The sequence below is a fragment of the Vitis vinifera genome, chromosome 2 (genome assembly GCF_030704535.1).
Source record: "Vitis vinifera cultivar Pinot Noir 40024 chromosome 2, ASM3070453v1".
In the NCBI taxonomy this organism is placed as follows: domain Eukaryota; kingdom Viridiplantae; phylum Streptophyta; class Magnoliopsida; order Vitales; family Vitaceae; genus Vitis; species Vitis vinifera.
In genome coordinates this window covers 7,881,641-7,904,554 of record NC_081806.1, presented here as the reverse complement: position 1 = coordinate 7,904,554, position 22,914 = coordinate 7,881,641, and the positions used below count along the sequence as shown (strand labels likewise).

Here is a 22,914-nt window from a genome sequence, read left to right as displayed (position 1 = left end):
TTTGATGGCATCCTCACCTTTCTTTAGCTTATCACCGATAGTCTACTTAGATGTTGAAGTTAATGGTAGCAACTAAGCATAAGTGTTACACTTGATACCTTATAGCTACCAATATTCATACTTCACCAAAATACACGTTCCTAAGAAGGCTCCATTGATGTCTTGGGTAACCGGATTAAGGATATTAGTCTTTAGAACTCATCCCAACTTCAATCTCTAGATCAAAGGATGACTATTATTGATGCTTAGGTTAAGGAGATTCATGCAAACCTTGTTGTAGCCATTACTCTTTTTTCTGCCACTTCCACCCGACTTGATACTCATATTGTTGACCCCTCCCACCTTCCTCCCTAGTCTTGAATGTCCTTGCCCCATTCCCTTTTGATGCTACCAAAAAGGGGGAGATATTTCATATATCTAAGTCATTTTGCATTCTCATATCATATTTTGGATCTTGTTTTAGGTTGTTTTTTGGATACTCTAATGATTTTGATATTTTGGATATATATGCTTATAGTTGGATGATCTTCTTATAGCCCCATCTTTTTAATTTAAGGTTTTGGACTTCATAAAATTGAGTTGGATTTTTTATTTGAAAGTTTATTTTTGTTATTATTGTTTTTATTATTCTTAGGCTTCTCTTCTGGCATATTAGCTTTGGAAGCAAGTTCCTTAACTTCCCCAACCATGTCTTTCTTTAATGGCATAAAAAATGATGATAAGTGGTCTTTTGTTTTTGAATTTCAATACAAGGAGGTTCTCTATTCTTTGCACAATACAAAAGAGGAGAAAAATAATTTTTTATTTTTTCAATTAACAAACCAATAGGCTTCAAGAAAAAGAACAAATGTTGCTAAACATTGTTGATTGTCATACATGGAATCAAAACTAAGTAAAAGGTAAACTTTGTTTTGGGCTAATTTGCTAATCCAATAAAAGTAAATTTTGGATCAAGTGTTTGAAATCCCACTAAATGGGTTTGGGTCTCCTTCAAGTGTAGGCTTCTATTTTTTCTCCATAATTCCATGAGATGAAAGAAGTAGGATCCACTATCAATCACTTTTCAACTCCTATCATTTTCCTATGTAAGACAAGGAAACTCGAGCAATCTTCCAACAATTACAACCATTAAGCATCAAATCCCGTTTAAAATATTGTTTGGCCAAAGAATTTGAATTATTATAGGTTTCACTTTGTTGACATTTAATAACATTAAAAGAAATATTATTGGATAACCAATATTTCTAAAAGCTTAAATTAGTACAATTTAGGTTAATGATGTATATTATGTTCTCCAAAATCCTTCTTCACATGAACCTCATACTTTCACGTAGAAGGCATATAATAATCAAACATACCAAAAATATCTTCCTTTAGGTTTACATATAGTCTTAATAAAGTGAAGAAATAAAACTATTTATAAAACGAGATTCTGATACCATATTAGATAAATAGTTTTAAACTCGTAGGATTTGAACCTAGAATGGATGTCATACTCTCTAATAATAAAATCAAGAAGATCATCTTAAAAGTAACTTGATAAACAAATATTCATGCATAAAGTGTAAAATCTAAAATGTTGTGCTAATAGAAGCTGCAATGTTGCTTTGATGGTATATTAAGATAAAAATGAAATAAAATCACAAGATATATAAGGTTTTAACTATTGGAAAGCAAAACTTCTAGAGCAAATATATATTATTAATTATGGTAGTATAATTTATTTTGCACACATTTTTATGGATATTTAATTTATTTGATCATTGTCTTTATAAGCATTTTTCTTGATCAAGTAGTTTAGATATATGTGGATATATAGAAAACAAAAATCATAGAATCCTTGATAAGTAATTCACATTTGTACATTAATTTGGGTAATTCAATAGAGATCATATTACAACACCTTACATATAGTGGAATAACATTTTTTGGTCAGTATAGTATATGTGGAAAATTTGAATCTTCTTGGAACTCCTAAAGAGCTCATAAGAATAATTGACTATTTGAAAATGAAATTTGAAATGATAGATTTTGGAAAAACAAAATTTTGTCTCGTCTTGTAGATTAAGTACTTTTTAAATTGAAAGTTTGTTCATTAATCAACATATATAGAGAAAATCTTAAAGCCCTTTCATATGAATAGATCACACACATTAAGTTCCTCATGCTTGTTCACATACTTGAAGTGAACAAAGACTTGTTTCATCCTAAAGAAGATAATGAAGAATTATTTGGTCCAAAAATATCATATCTCAGTATAATTTGTGCATTGATGTATCTCGTAAATTATATAAGATTAGATATATAATTTTTTGTGAGTTTACTAGAAAGGTATAGACTTATACCAACTTGAAAACATTGAAGTCCTAGGAAAGGAGAGAGTATTGGCTATTAGCTCATATACTAAGTTGTCACATTCTTAAATCATAGAATCAAACAATGGTAGCTACTTCAAATCATTCAGAGATTCTTGCAATCATGAAGAAAGTAATGAATGTGTATGTCTAAGGTCAATGATTAAACATATTCGGGAATCAAAAGGGCTATCCTTCATCAAGGATAACACTACTAAGTAACATGAAGATAATGTTGTTTGTAATGTATAAATTAAAGAAGAATTCATAAAAGATGATAGAACGAAGCATATTTGTCTCAAATTCTTCTATACTTATAAGCTCCAAGATAAAAGTGAAATCGATATTCAATATATTTGGTCATGTGATAATCTAACAAATCTATTCACAAAGACCTTGTCTTTGACTGTAATAAAAAAGTTAATATAAACATGGAAATGAGAAGATTGAGAGATCTACCATTTTAAGTGTTGAAAAAAAAACATGATCATATTTGCATAAAGAGAGAATACTAATATAAATATACTACAATTTTTTTTTCTTTATCTAGGTTTTGTCCCACTGGGTTTTACCCAATAAGTTTTTAAGGAGACAGTCATAATTATCCAAGAAATATTCTACTATTTTTCATTCACTAAGTTTTTTCTAATAGTTTTTTTTTTCTTTCAGTTTGTTTTTCTAATTCCTTTATTTTACAACATTATCCTTATTTTTATTTTTTAATTTGTTTGATAAATCATTTTTCATTCTTGATCATTTTTACTTTTTTTTTTATCCTTTCTACTTGTTTATATGTATTATTATCATTATTACCGTTTATGGTTTTTTTCCTAACAAATAATTAAAAAATAAAAATAAAAAACATACAGTATAACTATGCTTTTAATTTTAAAGAAAATCCATATCTCCCTAGTCCCTACTAGATTTTTTTTTTTTTTTTTGAGAATTTTGTTTTTGTTTTTATTTATAAAAAATTTAAAAAAAAAATTTTTTTAAAAAAAAGGGAATAGGGAACCTTCAAATTCGCTTTTTAGTAGCTAATAGATGACATCAAGTGCGAGTTCAAGCCCGTGCAAAATTAACAAAATCTGGCTTCTAGTTACTGGGCCTGGCCAAGATGGGCCCATTTCCTGTTTTGTGGGCTCAGGCTTCAACCCTAGAGCTCATATGTTGAAGCCCAATCATTCTTGTCTTTAGAGATCACTTTTCTCTTCTTTTTTAAAATCAAAATAGCAAACAATTAAATAGACGATCCTTAATTTTAAAGAGGATTTTTTTTAATTATTATAATTAGAACTTTTTTGCAGTGCTTATGTGATATCTATAAGCGCTTGTTAATGCTTAAAATATTTTCATTATAAAAATCAAATATTTAACAACATTTTAAAAAATCATTTTTAAAAATTTAAAGAATTATTTATGTAAATTATTGGAATAATATTTATTAAATATTTTTTCTCCTAAAATTCATTTTTAATTATATAAGATAAGAACTTTTTGAAATTTACTTTAAAAAAATAATAACTCTTAAAAACTATTTACAAATTTAAGATATTAAAAAAAATTATTACTTCAAAAACAATATTTAAAAATATAAATTAAATTACATTTTTTATATAAATAATTTTTTTATTCCTAACCATTAAAGAATAATATATAAAAATTAATAATTTAACATAATATCATAACTTAGTTTAGTGGAGGCTATGGGCTCAAGCCACCTCTCCATACAGCACTATAAAATCACTATTTTTTTTATATATATTAAAAAAACTAATTAATTCTTCAAAAAAAGAAAAAACATTTTAATATAAGTGTAAGAAATATAAACACTAATTAAAAATATTTTCATCATAAACGCCGACTTTCTTCCTTCAACTTGAAAGTGGATGATGCCTAAGAGGAAGTCCTGATTGGAGTATAGGAGGTTGACTAGCTCAATTGAACTAACCGCTTGAAAGAGCTTTCTACTAGCCTAACACTTGGTAGAAAATCACTTTCTCCTTAAGCGATCAAGCCCATAAACAAATCATTTTCATCACATGGGATTACATGATTTTGTGCTCAATTTTGCCAAACACCTAATTTTTTTTATATATAAAAAAAAAAAAATGTTTCTTAAAACAAAAACGTTTCTTAGAATCACTACCGAACAAAATGTAAGAGCCCGTTTGATAGGGATTGTAGAAAACACTTTTAATATTTTTAATACTTGAAATTTTTTATCATTTAAGTGTTAATAATGCTAAAAATGCTTTCTAAAATTACCCTCAAATGCACTCTTAGAGCATTCCAAAACATTTCTTAGAATGCGTTTGTTAGTTATTTTAGAAAACATTTTTAGCATTACTAACACTTGAATGATAAAAAATTTCAAATATTAAAAATATTAAAAACGTTTTATAGAATCACTATTAAATAGACTCGAGTGGTAACTTTTAAAAAAAAAAATTGGTCCATCTTTATCACATATAGAGAATTTTTTATTTTTTTTTAAAAAAAGGGACCAAGAATTAAAAAGCAAGCATTGAGGAATGAATGACATATAATAAGAAGAGATGAACTCATTCATAAAACTCAAACCTGCAATCAGTGAAGGAACTCATTAATTTTTGTCAATATTTTTGGCATATAAAGAAAAAAAATTGAAAAAAAAAGGCAAATAATTAACAAGAAACCCAAAAATTCACTCTAATTTTTTTACTTTGCAATGAATGAATAATATTTTCTTCACATTTTTCATTTTAAGGAGTTTAAATAAATAAGAGAATTTTAAAAAAGAAGAAAAAAAAAAAAGGGAAGACAAGAAGTAGATGGTAGACAGTGAAAGATGAAGAAATTGGGGTGACATGGTTGTGAAATTATTAATGACAGCTAATCAATTATTGGCTTCTTTTCCATCATACTTTCAGCCTAGTCTCTTTGACTGGTAGTTCATGTCTTGACCTACCGTTGGATCTTTCCCTCCATTTTATTTATTTATTTATTTATTTTAATTTTAGAAACTTATGAAAAAGGACATCTGTCTTATTGTCATGGCAATGCCGTCCTTATTTTAGGAGACATTATGTATTGTAAGACATGCATTCTACATCTTACCTATACAAATTTTTACCATCTATGAAAGCTCATGTTTTTCTTATTTGCTAAAATAAGATTCTTGTTTGATATCATGATCTTATTCTACTACAATTCTATTATAATTTCTAGGTTTATATAAAATACTTTTTTTTTTCACATGTGTTTTATAATATACGTATTCAAATTTATTTATTTTTGTCTGATTTCATATACAAAATAATCGATCATTGACAATAGTTGGTTGTCATCGTATTTAAGTACAATAAAAAATAAATAAATAAAGTTTTTATAAAATTGACGTGACAAAGGATATGATATGTGAAATCTATTACTTTGTGGAACTTGTCGTAGTTAAGAAACTCGACAATGTCTTGACCTTTAAGTTTACCGAACATGTATAAATAAATTTATTTATGTCGGATTCTTTATAAAAAGATTTTGGTTTCGTGTTCGTGTTAAATTGCTATTATATTTTAGCACAATAAAAAAGTAAAGGTCAAAATTCTAAAAAACCTAATCAAATGTAAAGCGACTGAAAACATGTTCTAAGTGATTTGACGAGAATAAATACGAAAATGTCTTAACCGTTAAGTAGTATAATGAATATATAAATAAATTTTATAATCTAAACGACAGTTCAAGATCACGATACTGATAAAATTTTATATTAATATCATAAAAAGTCAATACATAATTTCTTTATAATCATTTTATCGAAGATTTCAAATATTATTTTCAAATTATTCACATTCATAAAAAAAATGATATAAAAATGACAAAATTTTATCTATCTTCCCCTCCTTTCTATATCTATATTATTTAACTTTTAGAAAAATTTAATTATTTCAAAGCTAAAAACAATTAAGTCTTCAACCCTTGACCCTCACCTAATTCAAATTATGTGCCTAACATCTAATTAATATTAAAGGAAAACAAAATTTGTCCTTCCATTTTCAACCTAAGATAATTAAAATAAATTCCTAAAATTTTTTCTTTTTCAAAATGACTTAAATAACCCCATACCATAATGCCTTCAAACTTCTACCCAAATGAACGGAATAAAAATCAAAAGAGGGTATCTTTAAACAACCTTTTCCCTTGCGCCGTCCAATCCACATTATTGAATCCCAACCGTCCATCTCTACCTACACGTGGGCCTACCCTAAGCCTTGGAACAGCTTGGCATGATGATACCAAGAGCCCAATTGATCAAAGTTGGGACCAAATAAATGAGAGGATGATGCCCACATTTTGCATTATTTTATTGATTATTGGGTCACTTTTTTGCTTTTTCTTTTTCATTTTTTTTCCCAACAAATCTCAAAACTAAAAAGCAACTTTTTGATTCAAATGCTTGCTTTTTGTGAATTGTTGGTTTGATTTTTGTTTTATTATTTTTATTATTAAATAATTAAAGTGAATGCTTAAAAGAGTTTATGAATAATAATATTTTAATTTTGAAATATTTAAATTGAAATATTTTTAATTTTAATATTTGTTTTTTTAGTTCATAAGTTATAACCAACCATCAAGGATTCAAACCGGCAAAAAAAAAAAAAAAAGGGAAAATATAACGGCAAATGAAGTCAAATTGCCACGTTGTTAATGCCAAATCGGGGTAGCTACGGCATTTCCAAATTTTAATTTGCGGCAAATATCATGGCATTTATCAGAAAACGCTATTGCCACACCTCCTTTTTCTTACCCATCTGTGGGCACTTCAGCTCCGAATTGACGATGCTACCCCAAAAATTCTTATTGGTGGTAGCCGTCTATTCGCATACGACAAGGGCTAAAATCGTCATTAGGGAGTGTATTTATCAATTGACAACAGGCCACCAGCTCCAAATTCAAAAAACAAAAGAAAAGGAATCAAAAGATCATCAATTCTCACCACCGCTGTATTCAACTCTCTTTCCTCTCTCTCCTTTGGTTCCCTTTGGAATCCAAAGAGCTCTCCCTCTAAGCTCATCTCTGTAATCTGTAGGTTCTTTCTTGATTTTCCATTCGATCATCTTCTGTTGGTTTTGATTTTTTATTTCTGATCCGTACCAAAAATTTTCTTAATTGTGTTGAGTTTATTTTGTTTTTTTGTGCGTTTTTTTTTCTCGATTTTTGTTTGGGTATTTGAAATCTGAATTTACGAGGAACTGGGTTGGTGTCAAACTATGCTGTTTTTGTGTTTGGTTATCGAGAAAATTTTTGAAAGTAAAGGAAAGGGGAAAAGGAAAGTGGGAAACTCGCTTTGTAGGGATGGGTTGATGGGATTTTGGTTTTGAGCTTTGAAGTTTTGATTTCCATTTCTTTTCCACATTTCCTCAGCAGCCGAATAGGGGGGTCAATGTGTAAACTTGATCATATACTGAGTGATTGATTTTTGGGGGTGTTTTGTTGAAGGTGAACGTGGATTGATGAAATAGAAGGCGCCAATTCAGCTTGTATTCGAATCGATCGGAGGGATTGTGGAGATGGCGTGCCGAGGTTGCTTAGAATGCCTATTGAAGATTCTGAACTTCTTGTTGACTCTCGTGGGTCTGGCCATGGTGGGATATGGGATCTACTTGTTTGTAGAATATAAAAAATCTTCCGGCGAAACCCTTACGATCTCGCCGGTAATGGGCGACAGTGATGTGATTCAGCTCGGCCGGCCTGTCATGATGGCAGTGACTCTATCAAGCAGCATTTTGGATAATCTGCCCAAAGCTTGGTATGCTTGCTCTTTTAATTTTTGGGTTTGGTTTTAATCTATAGTGGGTTCACTTGTTTTAATCTCACTGTTGCATTTGTGTGTTTAGATCTCCTACAAGTTGAGTATGAGGACATGATCAACATTTAAGATTTTTATGCTTTGCTTAGTTTATAAGAAAAGGGTAGGAAAGAAAATTTAACTAAATTTTGATTGTTTGGGCAGTGAGAAGAAAAATAAGGGAGCCAATTTGGATGAGAAATGAGTGCAGACTGCGGCTCTCACTATAGATTGTAGTGAGGCAATTTGTATCTGTTTAGACTTAGTTGTAGCTTTTAATTAAGCTTATGCACTTTTGTTTTTAGAATAAAAAAAATAGTAGTTACACTTCTATCTTAACTTTTAGAAACTCATTTGGAAAAGTAATGATTTTAAAAACCTTTAAAAAAAAAAAAAAATTGGAGGTAAAAATTTTTAGTATCTAAAATTTTAAAATTTCATAAAGTGATTTTTAAAGACATGCCTATAATTTTTAGAAGTGATTTTCAAAGACACGAAGTAAATCTGTATTTTTTGTTCAAGAGATTTTACTTTATATATGGAATTTATTACTATTTTTACTTTTTATCTTTTATTTTCAAAAACCAGTGCTGAGAAGCATTGATCATGTTGTGTCCTCCTTATTTTGGATAATTTTCTGCTTTAGAATTATGACTTGGTGCCCTATAATTTTCATTAAAAAGGGGGGAAAGTCTGAATGTCATCCTGTTTGAATTAGGATGTTTCTTATTGACCCATAACCTACATATGCAAAATAATAATAATAATAATAATAATTCCATTGCTTGCTGGCCTGTAAAATGTATCACTGTTCAATGGTACTTAGAATTTAGTCTTCAATTAAGATATGTGGAGATAATTTATTTCACCTGGTTCATATGCTGGCTGGGCCCCCTATCACCTAGTTCATATGCATATACTTTCGCATGGTAGTGTTGCACGCTCATGATGATATTGCCACCAGATCCTGGTATTATCTGGAAATTGCACAATTTGTTTCTTATTTTTCACAAGAACCAATCTCTGTCATTCCACTTGACCCAAGTTTCACGCTCATGCTTTCCCTTATTGATCTCTGTTTCACAAAACTGGAATTGTTTTGCACTTCTCCCTTTGTTTTTATTTTTTATTTTTTTATCTTCCACTTATAGAGATGATTGATATCTTATCTCCAAGGAAAGGAATGTAATTAATGGACTCTATTGTTCTTCAGTCTATTACTTAACAGAAGAAACCCCATTTTTAACCCTGACAATGTTTAGGGATGACCAATATCTTACCGTAGATCAGGAATGGTAGTTGGTGAACTGCATAAATTTTGTCAAAGACTGAGTTTCTCAAAGGTAAAGCTCTTGCAGGAACTGTTTCACAGAACTGAAATCTTCTTGTAAAAACTTGGGCCCACAAGAATTTTTGTCATTTTTGCAACACCATCTAGATGTTATGAAACCCCCTTTTTTGTACTTATCAAAACACAGTCCCATAAGTCATAATCTGTTAAAAACCAAAAGGACAAAGAGATCCTTTTTTCTGTATGCCTACTTCCTATTTCCAAAACACCCCAAAATATATAGAAGCAAGATTACAAAGGAGAATACCAAAATAATCATAAGCTTTACCCACAGCTCCAAAATCATACATGTAAGGTAGAAAAAAAAATTCAAAATTCCATGACCAAGTGCTAGGAAAGAAGCCATAATGTATGAGAAGCTTCTTTCCTCTTTGTCTTCTTTATTGAAACCAAATGAGGGTATAAAACCTGTTACTTTTTGTGTTTCTATGCTATTGTTTTGATATTAAAGGTTTTCTGTGTGAGTTTGTGTTTAATGGTTTTGGATCCTACCACATTTGAATTGACCTGTACCAACCCTTTGTCAGGTATTGAAGTGTGTTGCTATCTGACAAAAGATATGATTACCGAGTTACTGCCCTATTGCAATGATTTGTCAAGCATGATTTTTTTTATTCATTTTTCTCAACCTGATTTAGCCTAATCTTATCTACCAATTTCATGTGTGGCCATGATGTGGAATTAGGAAGTTGCCAAATACAGGTGGTTCATTTCTCTTTTTATGGGATCTTTGTCATGAGATGGAAATACTGACCATTGTGTTAGGCAGGTTGAACTTACTTTAGCAAACAAACTGAGCTCAACCAAGGCCAAATCCTGAGGAATTGAGTTTGAAAAGATTTGCTTGGTTGCATTGGAGGTGAGCTTGAACTTATAATATAAGTTCAACTGACCTGTGCTTATCAGAGTCATACCCAGATGGACTTGGCTTGTTTGCACCCTTAGCTCTCTCAATATACATACATCTCCAAGTTCATGATTTGTTAAGCAATTTTTTCTTTAACTGTTTGAAGGAACTTGCATCAAGGACTAGACATTATTTTATTTTTTACAGGTAATTTTTTTTGTCTCCATAGAGACTTGAACCCTGAACCTTCCATAAACCCATCCCAAACCTTTAGCGCTTGAGGACTGGACATTATACAATTAACGTTGTTATATATTCTCCAAATATATGCTCATTTCTGTATGTTTACTTTGATTTGTGGCAATGATTTGAAATTTCTTGCATCAGCATGTTCTGATAAGTGACTGCCTACTATCTTGTGCTGATACTATTGGATCTGTATCTTTTAGTAGATCATCCAATCTTTTTACATCATCACTGTGTTCCTTTTGCAGGTTCATATACTGTTTTTTTGCCATTGGAGTAATTCTCTTTGTCATATCTTGTTTTGGTTGTGTTGGAGCGGTGACACGGAATGGCTGCTGTTTGTCTTGTGTATCCTAATTTACTCATGCATTCCACTTTAATAAAAAAAAAAGTACTCGATTCATTCTTTATCTAAACTAATTTAAGGACAGTTAAATTGTCATCTGTTGTGGCATAACTACAGTAGTGCTCTACACTGATGCTATTCTGTATGACAATTATGATGTCTTGCTGATATTATGTAGTATGGATCCATTATTTTACACATCTATAGTTTACTGCACAGTGGTTTATTTCCATGCCTCAGCTCTACTGTATCATTGCCATTCACATGGGATGACTCTATTTTTTAAATCAGTTAACTGTCTGGGCTTATGACTACTCTTTACATCAGTCAACCATGTATGGACCTTTTTTCTCCTAAGAGGGAAACATCTGTTAGATGGAACTATGCAAGATTGATATAGTGGTTTCCTTAAGCTGACTCAGTATGCAGTACTGGTGATTTTGTTGATCTTGATAGAGCTTGGATGTGCAGCTTTCATATTCTTTGACAAAAGCTGGGAGGATGTGAGTGTTATGTTAATTGTTGTCTTGAATTTTAAAGATGGTATGCTATGTATGGTCATCTCATAAGTGGCATGAGGGTTGTTTCAGGACATTCCAACTGACAAAACTGGAGATTTTGATATGATTTATGATTTTCTGAAAGAGAACTGGAAAATTGTCAAGTGGGTTGCTCTTGCGGCTGTTATTTTGGAGGTAATCACATTATGTCCTTCACCCTTCAGAGGACCATGGTTTCTAATTGATTAATTTATGAAAAATTTGATTGGGGTGCTAACCTAGGTTTGTCTAATATCTTGAATTTGCAGCTCACTTTGAAAAACCTGACTTTTGATTACTTCTTTGATTTTTTGACCAGATTTCTCTCAATGTCAACTAGCTGGGTGGTTATAATTTCTAGCCAAATTAAAGGAATATGTTAAGACAGCTGACTTTCTGAAAATTTTAACTAAAATCTTAAGTTGTCCCACAGAACTTGAAAATTCACAGTTTAGTATTTTGTACCTTTAAATTTCATGCTAACTGATATGTGTTTCCTACTGAATCCAAATTCTTCCAACTAGTTTCCAAATGATTGAATTGGGGTGAAGACCCAAGGTTGTTACTGAATTGAGTGATAGATGTGATAAAGTGAGTGTAGTGTCTTGTCTGTTTCCTGCTCAATCTCATTGCCCATTTCTTTTTTGGTTGCTCACAATTTTCCGAATCATGTTTTGATCCCAAAAATTGGGATTTCATTTCTATATAGGCTTCATTTGTTTCATAGAAAAATATGCTGGAAAGAATTTCTTTGTGATTATGGCTAGTTGATACATCTAATTGTGGTAGTCAACATGCTTTTCTTTGTGTTGAAGTATGTGCATATTATGTCATTCTTCCGCACAAGTGTCGCTATGTTGCAAGTTAAATATCCTCAAATATTTTTTTCGACTCAAAATGATTTTGTTGATAAAAAATGGTGCTATAAGACGACAAAGAACAAGGAAAATGAGTTCCATGGGAAAAAACAACCATTATCATTTTTTTTTAAGACTTGGGTTGGTTAGTGTCCCTTATCCATGTTGATGGGAACTTTGGATTGCTCCATTCCTAGGCCTTAGATTAGTTTGGTGCATGCAAAATTTCCTAGGTTAATCTAGATCTATGCATAGTGGAAACTATCAATATGAGAAACAATTTATAGATCTAGATTACAGATTTGAATATCTTACCAAGATCTAGATGTTCCTAGATTGATTATTTACGGTGAAGATTGTGGTTGAATACCTCAGAAGTCGAAGACAATCTCGCAGACCCCTGATCTTAACTCGATATCTCTTCCTTAAAGCTTGGCATTGAGATTGTGGAGATCTCTGAAGATGGAGGCGAGGGCTTTCTTTTTGGAATGTCAAGGAAAATAGTGGAAGACTGAAACCATAACCTTATAAGGGGTATTTATAGGATTTTTATTAGGCTTAAGTGACTTGAGCTTATCTCAAGTTTGGGTCACTTAATCTAACTCAAAAATGGTTTTAATTGATTAATTAACCTAACAAGGTTCCAATTAATTAATTAGCCCAATCCAAAGATACTATTCACTAGTTCTTGTGCAATCTTGAGTAATTACCAAAATGCCCTTATACGCATAAGTGAACTAAGAACTAATCCAACCCTCATAAATCATATTATCAAGGTATATGAGTTCTGATAGGGACCATTGGGACCCATAGGACAGTACTGGCTCCCTCAAAATCTAAAAGTTAACTCAATATCCCACTATAGAAAGTCAATTGTATTCCAATGCTTTATGAATATTACAATGAGACACTAGGTGTTTGAGTTCGTTACTTGTTATCCATTGTTTATAGTTTTCTCATGAATTGGTGTCTATAATCTAATAAAGTGAAAATTATCAGCCTCTCAAAATTCTCTACCATCCTTAAGTTACAGATCTTCCTATTGTGCGATCAACTAACAAGTCTTAGCTCACAAAGAGTTTACGTCAAGTTCCATTTAAAGAACTATTATGATTATAGTTTACTTGAACGCACGTTCTTAGGATCATCGAAGGAGACATATTGTCTTAATCTTATACAATGTCATGATGTCTTTATTAAAAATACCTGTTACTACTGACTTCCATTAACAATGACCAAATCTATAGAAAATATATGATCACTTTAGGATTTCATTCGTAAGTCAAAGTCATTGCCAACTTTGGCACAAGCTCAGTATTCTCTCAAGGTTGAGAGACAATACAATATAATATTTTGGTGAAATCATGACTACCTAATATTCTTATGTTGTGATTCACCGTAAGTCCTATCCAATGTGTAATAATACATAGTAGTGCACTCATCATGGGAACCTCATCCTGATTGCGAAGACTAGTTACCCCTCTAATTAGGAGATAGTGCATTATAGCTTCAAATGGATTGTCTAAGCTCACAAATCGGTTGTCAACAAATCAACAACTTGCAAGGAACCCATGATTTAGATCTTCCATGCAACTCCTAATGCACCCAAGTCATGTACAATGCAAGAGATGCAAGTTAGAATGCTCATAAAATATAATGCATGGAACAAGGATAGATAAAAGCGCAACTGGAATAATATTATGTAAATAATAAACTCTAAATTTGTTAAATTATATCATGTTTTTAAGGGCTTTATCTTAACACATGTAATCAAATGACTTCAAAATGGTTCTACTGTTTGATATCTTGAATGGATTCCCTCGTGATTCAGAAACATATATCTCCTTATCTTCTGGTGTGGAATTGAAAAGTGAGGATAGCTTGTCTTAGAGACGAATTTCTTATTTAATGGGCCATGAATTGTGCCTTAATTGAACGAAGTGTATATATTTGGATCCAACAGTTGATTTTTTTTCCAATATATATAAGGTGCCAAGGTCAAGTTTCGGCATTTTTTTGTTTATAACATAGGGCTGATCAATAAGGGTACCAAAGTTTGAAATGATTCGTTAACATGACTTGGACACAACATGCTTTTCATAGGTTTAGGTTGAGTATAATTGAGTTTGGGTCAAATTCGTATTGACTTGCATAACTCGTTTAATAAATAGGTAATTTTTTAGTCAATCTGCATAACATGAATTTGACTTGAATTGACCCATTTAATAATCTACCTGATTAATTCAATTATAACTTTAAACTATTTAACCCACATTTGACTCATTATAAATTTGTTTTAAATAAATAAGTCAATTGAAGAATAAAAATGTTTAGTTGAGACATTAATCATGTAGACTTATACAAGACCTAAATCAACCTGATTATTAAATAAGAAGACTTGATTATTAAATGTGTTAAATGGATTCCACAATGTGTTACTTATTTAATTAGTTAGGTAGTATTTGGATTTATGTTTTTGACATGATTATTATTCGTGTTATATTTGGATTAACCTATGTAATAGAATGCCTAGACTTTGACATGACTAGGGGTGACAAAGTTTAAAACGATTTGCCAACACAACTTGAATCCAACATGGATTTTACTGGTTTAGGTTGAGTATAATCGAGTTTGGTTTAAATTCGTCTCAACCTACATAACTCGTTTAATAAATTGGTAGTTTTTTTGTCAACCTGCTTAACACAACACAAATTTAATTCAAATTAACCCATTTAATAATTTTTTTAATTAACCTAATAATAATTTTAAACTATTTAACCCATATCTGACTCATTTTAAATTTATTTTTAAATAAATAGGTCAATTGAGTTAAAAACATGTTTAATTGAGACATTAATCATATATATTTATAGAAGGCCTCACTCAACCTAATTATTAAATAGGAGAACCTGATTATTAAATAAGTTTAATGGGTTACACGATGTGTTACCTATTTAATAATTAGGTAGTATTTGGGTTTATATTTTTAACCCGATTATTATTCGTGTCGGGTTTGGGTAGACCCATGTAGTAGAATGCTTAGGCTTTGACATGACACAAAACACGACCCACTTACACGAATTGCCACTCCTAGACACGACAGGAACATGACTCACCAACACACATTGTCGCCCCTACTCATCAATCATTGAATGATGTTATAATGGTTCTGATGACTGTTTTTACATATGGTCACTTGCCACTTTTTCAATCTTTTTTTTTTTTTTTTTTTAATTAAAGGGGTCATCAGTCATTATATAATGTTATAACAGTTTTGATGGCTGTTTTTACACCTATTTTGTTCTATCTTTTGTACTGCTTTTTTAGTTGAGATGTTTTATTTCATAATCTTTTCAGAGAAATGATTTTATGCAGCCAAAGTAAAATATTTAAACATTATTGGAGTCCAAAGGTATAATGGCTTGCATCCGTTGTAATAACAACTGTTATTTTTCTTACTATTTGTCAGTGTATGGTTATGCAACCTAAGGATTTACCGTTAGTAAAAAGTATGATATCATGATATATTTTTAAGCCTTGTGTAGGGTTTTCTGGAAATTTAGGTTCATTGATGTTTGTGTAAATGGTAGTTAAGGTGCACTGATTGCAATTAGGTGAGTCAGTTCCCTATGTTGTTTCTTCTAAATCTTTTTAATTTATTGGCCTGGCTTAAGAACACTCAGATATTTCGGGGGCAAGTTTGCTCCACGATTGCTTTCATCTTTGGTGGTTGACTCTTTAAGCTGGTGTCAAATTTGAGGTGAGTATTACTGTTGAATATTGTCATGGTATATACATCTTCTTGTCTTCAGGCATGACAAATTGATGTGTATGGCTATAGTTTGGGTGGAATTCTGATGTCCAATTCATGATTTCCATCTTGACATCCATAGAATGACCTTAGTCACTGATCAAGATGGTAGAGCAGTTTTGAGTTGTCAACTAGGTTGCTTCCTGTATACTAGGTTGCATCTGCTTTTGTTAGCACTTCATTAATGAAATTTTAGAAAATTCAGTTGTTAACTGGGTTGATTCTTTTGTATTCTTGATTGATTGTATGATGTTCTTTTCCAACCAAATAATGTGTTGTGGTGCTTCTGGAACATAATAGATTGTATTTACATAAAATTACCTCTGGTAGTCTCGTACCTTTAACAGACTCTTTAATTTGCTTATTTTTCCATAATGCTTGATATTTAATGACTCTTGGGGGACTTGCAGGCTCTGCTTTTCGTGTTGACTCTTATGGTAAGAGCAGCAAACAAACCAGATGACTATGACAGTGATGATGAGTTCATTGCTCAGAGACAATCTGTGCGGCAGCCATTGATCAATAGGCCACCAGTTGCAGCAACAGGTGTACCTGTCGCTGGTGCCATTGATCAGCGTCCAAGTAGAAATGATGCTTGGAGTACACGCATGCGGGAAAAGGTGAGATTATTTTTTCTTTATATTATAAAGTATGTGGGGGAAACATACATGTCAGAAAAGGTGAGATTGTTTTCTTTATGTTATAAAGTATGTGGAGTGTTTGAGAAACATCTGTATTTAAAACCCACATAGCATTCAATTTAAAGATTCCATGCAAATCATGGCAATGTGTATTCTCGGTTGCTTTATGGTCAATGTCACAATATAATTAATTATAGACCTATAATTTAAGGAAACCACTACTACCTAAAATTTTTGGTTTTTACTAATAATGCCTAACATGATATGTTATAAGAAATCGGTCTAAGATGATGTAATACGATTCATGTTTCACACTTGGTGAAATCTCTTATACATTTTTAGATTTTTACTAAGAAACTTGTAAAAAAAAAAAAAATCATGTAATTATAGTTTTGTAAGTAGCTGGTTGATAAGAATTTCCAGAAACTGTTCTTCTTGCTAAAATTTTAAATATAAAAATTGTAGCTGTTTTTGCATAACTTTTTACTACTGTTTTAGTGAGGAAAATTTTAATTCATCTCTATTTCTGCATACGCATTTTTTATATCTATGAAACACAAAAACAAAGGAGTTCATTGAGGTGTTGCTAATGAAGAAAGGTATGAACATAATAGGAAAAGAGTAGATTCCATGCTAGTATACCCTATTACCAAATCCTAGGATCATCATGCTGAACCATTCAATATAAAAAGGAACAAGATCATATATCAAATGCCAGATAATTAGGTAAATAAAACATAAAAATACAAAATTGTCACACTGTAGAACCTTTGGATTAAAAGATAGTATGAAAACATGGTTAATTTCAAATCATCGAAATGGATAAATAAATTAAACGAGAGAAATAAAATATCAAAATGCAGAATTATCACACCCAAACCCTAAAAATTTTAGGTTAAAAGTAAGATTTTCTCTGCAATTCAAATTATAAGAAAAATCATAAATAAAATATACCTTATGAAAGTTGGATTTATTGTTCCTTGATGGTACCTAATGGACGTGTTCTGTTCTTTGAGTTGAGTAGTTTGAGGTTAAAGCATGATTTGTCGGTTTCGTAGATTTTTTCTTTTATAAATAAAAGGGTAAGAATGGTATTCTAGAAGTTTCATTAATATTGAAAGAGCTTCCTGTATAAGTTCAACATCATCTTCCACAAGAAGCAACCTCGTCCTTGCTTCCATGGAAAGCTTTTTGACAAACCATGAGCCGTTTAGTTACAACTGTCCAAAAACTGCCAAAAAAAATGAAAAAAGAATTGACTTGTCTTAAAATAGAGCTTTCGGCTTCTCAGAACCCAATCCAAGCAAGACTTTAAAATTGTAGAAATGCTCTGTTCTGATAACATCCATGGCTTCTCTTTCCCCCCCTCCTCTGAATTTTATTTTGTACATTATTTGAGTATTGTGAGTTTTACTGCTTCATTGATTTCTGTCTTCTTTCATGACATTTGGCCATTTAATTTGCCAATTCAATTACCTTCTGAACCAGATAGTTCTTGGATTATGAATTTGTCTCATTGTTTGCAATATCTGCATGCTGGATCCCCCTGTGGATCTTTCCTTTTTTTTTGTCAATGGTGTACCATATAATACAGACCCAGACATGGAACCCCAATTTCATATGATTGTGATTCTTTACCTTTTGCTTAGCTTTCTATTTCAATTACTTCCGAATGTTGCTGATATTCCTTGTGATCTGTTTTTTGCATGTAAATCAGTATGGCCTTGACACTTCCGAGTTCACGTACAACCCATCTGAGTCAAACAGGTATCCACCAGGGCAGCAACAGCCAACAGAGGAAAGGAGCCGATGCACCATCATGTGATAACTTAGGCATGTGGGTTTTGCTTGATTCCAGTTTCTGAAACTGATGTTCTCAGACAAGGGTGTGACAATTCTGTGTGTCCAATGAGACGATCTTTTTGTTTCTGTTGAGTTTGTGTACAATACAACATTTTTTTCAGGAGTTCTACTCATGTCTTCATTCCCCATTTGCTTTCTTGTCAAACACACCTTCCTCCTCCCTCAAATGACTACCATTTGGGGTGTAAAATTGAATCATAATGTTGGGTTTCTTGTGGAGTTGCAGGATGAGTTTAGACTAGGTGACAAATCCAAGAAGACATCCTACCTGGTCCATTATGATTCACACATAACCTTGTAGCTACAGGCTATTTTACCAACTTTTCCCTGATTATTCAATTTTAATGACAATAGTGTATCTTGTGTTGTATTTTGTTTGATTTTTCAAACCTTGGATCCATTCCCCCATTTTGATTCATCGAGTTATTCAAAGTTTGGTCCATAAAACACACGCACCCTGCCAAATTTTTTAAGAAAACTCAATTCTAAGCCATTTTCATTTACCTATGATAGTTGTTGAGTAGAAATCAGGGCTTGAACTTACAATCTCCTGTTCAATGAGCTGTTATGATGATGTATTGGAAGCATTGATAGGAACAGAGAAGCCAAGAAACCTTATTTATATGATATCAGAAACATTGTGTCTATTTTCGTGGTCGGCCCTGGCTCCACAGCTCCATAGGTTGGCTTTAAATAAATATGCCATCCAGCCAGAGGTTCAGTGTATTGGAATCCTAGTTCCAAAATAGGAGTCCAGAAGTCTTCCCTTAATTTAAAAAAGACAAAACAGAAGCCACTTAAAAAGGCAGGTCGGCTAAAAGAAAAATCTTAATTTAAAAAAGACGAGTAGAAGTCAGTTAAAAAGATGAGTTGGCTAAAAGAAAAGATGATGGTAACTTCAACCCAATCTTATCCCATGGACCATATTGATTCCTTTCTTGCATCTAAATAGTCAGGCAGAAAAATGAGACATGAAGTTTGAAGTATTCCATTTGGGTACAAAATGTCAAATTATCATGAGAAACCTTGGTGAGGAAGGCCAATTACCACTTCCCCACAAACCCCACCACCCCTCATGCCACACTCGATCATCTCGGACCAAGATCTTTTGTTCCTTTACATGATGACAATACAAAAATATGAATTAAATTTATTTATGGATTCTGGGTTTTTGTGAAAGATAAGATAGGGGAGCATTTTGGGCAAAACTGAAAAGGGTTGAGGGAGACATATGGATGGATGTGTTTATGCAGGTGGGGTGAGGAGGTCTCATTTCAACATTTTACCCTCAGTGCATTTCATTTTCATTCACTCTCTTTCCCTTGCCTCCACACTCTTTTCCTTTATACGAAGGACAATTTGTTATTTTCTTTTTCTTTGAAAATTTCATGTTTGATAGCATGTTTTTGGATTGTTTTTTGAAATAACCTTTGAAAAATGAGTGGTTTAAAAATGGCTGATGTTGCTTTGCGGCAATTGCTTGGATCATGGAATATTTGAGAAGGAAAGAAAAGAAAAAAAAAACAGATTCAAACTATATATATTCCTTATTTATATAAAGAATAAGGAAAAAATATAAAAATTTTAAATAGTTTTCACTATATTTTCTAAATTCATGTTTGATAACTTTTTTCCTGTTTTTCAGAACAAAAAAAATATGAAAATATATTTGACAATAAAAAAAAAACAGTTTTTTTGTTCTTAAAAAAAAATTAGTATTTTTGTTCTTAAAAAAAAAAAGTATTTTAGTTATTTTAATTTATTTTTGTAAATGTTATTTAAAAAATAATTAAAAATAAAACACTACATATAAAATTTATTTTAAAAAATGTAAAAAACATTTTAAAATATTTTAGGTTTCAAACAAACATTTATTATAGAAAACATTGGAAAATAATTCTCAAAAACTGCTATTCAAAATTGTTTTAAAAAATAATTACCAAATAGAGCCTAATTTTTTTAGAATTTATATATTTGAATTAGCTAAGTGAAAAATGTAGAATTCAAAGATTATAATATTATAATTACTCGATATCAAGTCATTTTCTCATTTCATTTTTTTTCATTACCTCTTCCTTTTTTTCTTTTTCTTTTTTTCATCATAAATTGTAAATTTGAAATTGAACCTACAACCTCCACAAATGCCAAATATTATTAGTCACTTCATACAATTTTTAATTTTTTTTAATAATATCAAATCTTAAATCCATTTAAGATTTTTTTTTTCTTCCCTTTGTTAACTTCCAATAAAGTCTATTTGATAATAATTTTAAAAAACATTTTTAGTTGAAAAAGTATTGTTAAAAAAACATTAGGTGTTTCGAAAATTTTTTAAAAATACTTTTAAAATTTTTCAAAATTTTCTTATAATGCTTTGTAAAGAAATATTTTATGGATAATTTTTCTAAAATTTCTTTTTGAGAAAACACTTCAACTAAGAATACTTTGAGTAAAAACACTCTTAAATGCTTCAGTCTCATCAAAATCTAATTAGATTCAATTAATCCATCAAAAATTTATGTTATGTTTGGTAATTGTTTTTTAAAATAATTCTAAAAAATAGTTTTTGAAAATATTTTTTTGAAAACTATTGTTTAATGTTTTGTAAAACAAAAGTGTGTTTATAAACTTAAATTTTTTAAACTTGTTTTTAATATTTTTTAAAAATAATTTCTATATTCAGTACTTTATTTTTAATTATTGTATATATTTGTATAATTATTTACTAAAATAATCCTTAAAAAATAAATGAAAACAATATAAAATAATTAAAAAATGTTATTTTAAAATACTCATTTTCTCTTTTTAAGAATAAAAAATATAAAACAATTTTTAATTATTTATAAAAATAATAATAATTAAAAAAATAACAGAAAACTATTCTTAATATATATATATATATATATATATATAGTTACCAAATTCGCACTTGACTTCTAATAATGGTCTCTCAAATCAGCTTTTGAAAGCACTTTAGGGTTGAACTTTCAACTTAAACAAATCTAGACTTATCAATCAATAATGTCTCTATCAATTGATTATGGAAAGCCAACTTTTCTTTTTTTGCTTTTTCTTACACCCTTTTCAAAAGAACCCTTTTTAATGCCGTCATGTTTATTCATAAATTACTTTATAATAATTTAATTAAAATTTTCAGCAACTAGTTTGGTCAAATAATTTAATAAATAAAAAAGTTGCAAAAATGCCCTAATTAAAAAAAAAAATAGAAAAATGTTACATCCAGGTTATGATAAAATCTATTAATATATTAAATAATATTTTGTAAACAAAATAATATTTTTTTGGTCTAATAATTGTGCTTAAAATTAACACAAGCATCCAAATACAAATTGTACTCTCTTTCAAAGAAGTCCACCGCCCGCATTTCTTTATGCCATTCAGCGTCACTCCCAAATCTAATTTAAAATTATTATTATTTTTATTATTATTATAATAGTTAATTATATAAAGTAAATTTTAAATTAATTTTTTATTGTGATAGATAAGAATGTCTTTTTATGAAATGATTAGGGTTGTCTTTTTTTTTTTAATAATTAAATTATTGATTTCTAAATTTTTTATTATTATAATAGTTATTATATAAAGTAAATTTTAAATTAATTTTTTATTGTGATAGATAAGAATGTCTTTTTATGAAATGATTATGGTTGTCTTTTTTTTTTTTAATAATTAAATTATTGATTTCTAAATTTTTTATTATTATAATAAATTTTAATATTTAAATACTATAAATTACTATTTGTTATCAAATTATTTTCAAACGTACGCGTAATAATTATTATTATTTAATTTATTTTTTATTTGTGCACGTGACGTTATGAATGACACAACGACAATTTGACACTACAATGAAGATGGTTGACAACTCAATAATGGACATGGCTGACAAGTGACAACTCAAGCTGCGGCTACGCTCGTGCGCCCAAGTGAGGAAGAGGAACAACTGTACCGCCATTGCTTTATTTTTATTTATTTTCAATTTTTTCTTTACTTCTTTTATTTTTAAACACAGCTGCTCCAAATATTATTAATTAACAATAGATTTTGCAATGAAAGCGTTTTTAACTTAAAAAATGATTTTTAAAAAATATTTATATTTGATAAAATTTTAAAATTGAGGGGTTGTTTGGTTAACAGTTTTTTGTTTTTTAAAACAAAAAATAGAAAAATAAACCAAATAATTATTTTTTGTTTTTTGTTTTTAAGAAAAT

The 22,914-nt window shown here is 30.2% G+C and overlaps 1 protein-coding gene across 2 annotated transcripts; it reads left to right on the top strand.

Annotated features, from left to right (window-relative positions):
- Nucleotides 1–7,284: 7,284 nt before the first annotated feature.
- LOC100245417 (tobamovirus multiplication protein 2A) lies at nt 7,285–19,052 on the top strand. Of its 2 annotated transcripts, XM_002279134.5 has the most exons (7): nt 7,285–7,418; nt 7,833–8,142; nt 10,874–10,973; nt 11,394–11,474; nt 11,562–11,666; nt 16,589–16,798; nt 18,537–19,052. In XM_002279134.5, exons 2-7 carry the CDS (start codon nt 7,904–7,906, stop codon nt 18,642–18,644), a joined length of 843 nt encoding a protein of 280 aa, XP_002279170.2. In that variant the 5' UTR covers nt 7,285–7,418; nt 7,833–7,903; the 3' UTR covers nt 18,645–19,052. The 2 variants fall into 2 exon arrangements, with proteins under 2 accessions (XP_002279170.2, XP_059590118.1); XM_059734135.1 differs by lacking the exon at nt 18,537–19,052 and having other exon boundaries at nt 16,589–16,956.
- The last annotated feature ends 3,862 nt before the right edge of the window (nt 19,053–22,914 follow it).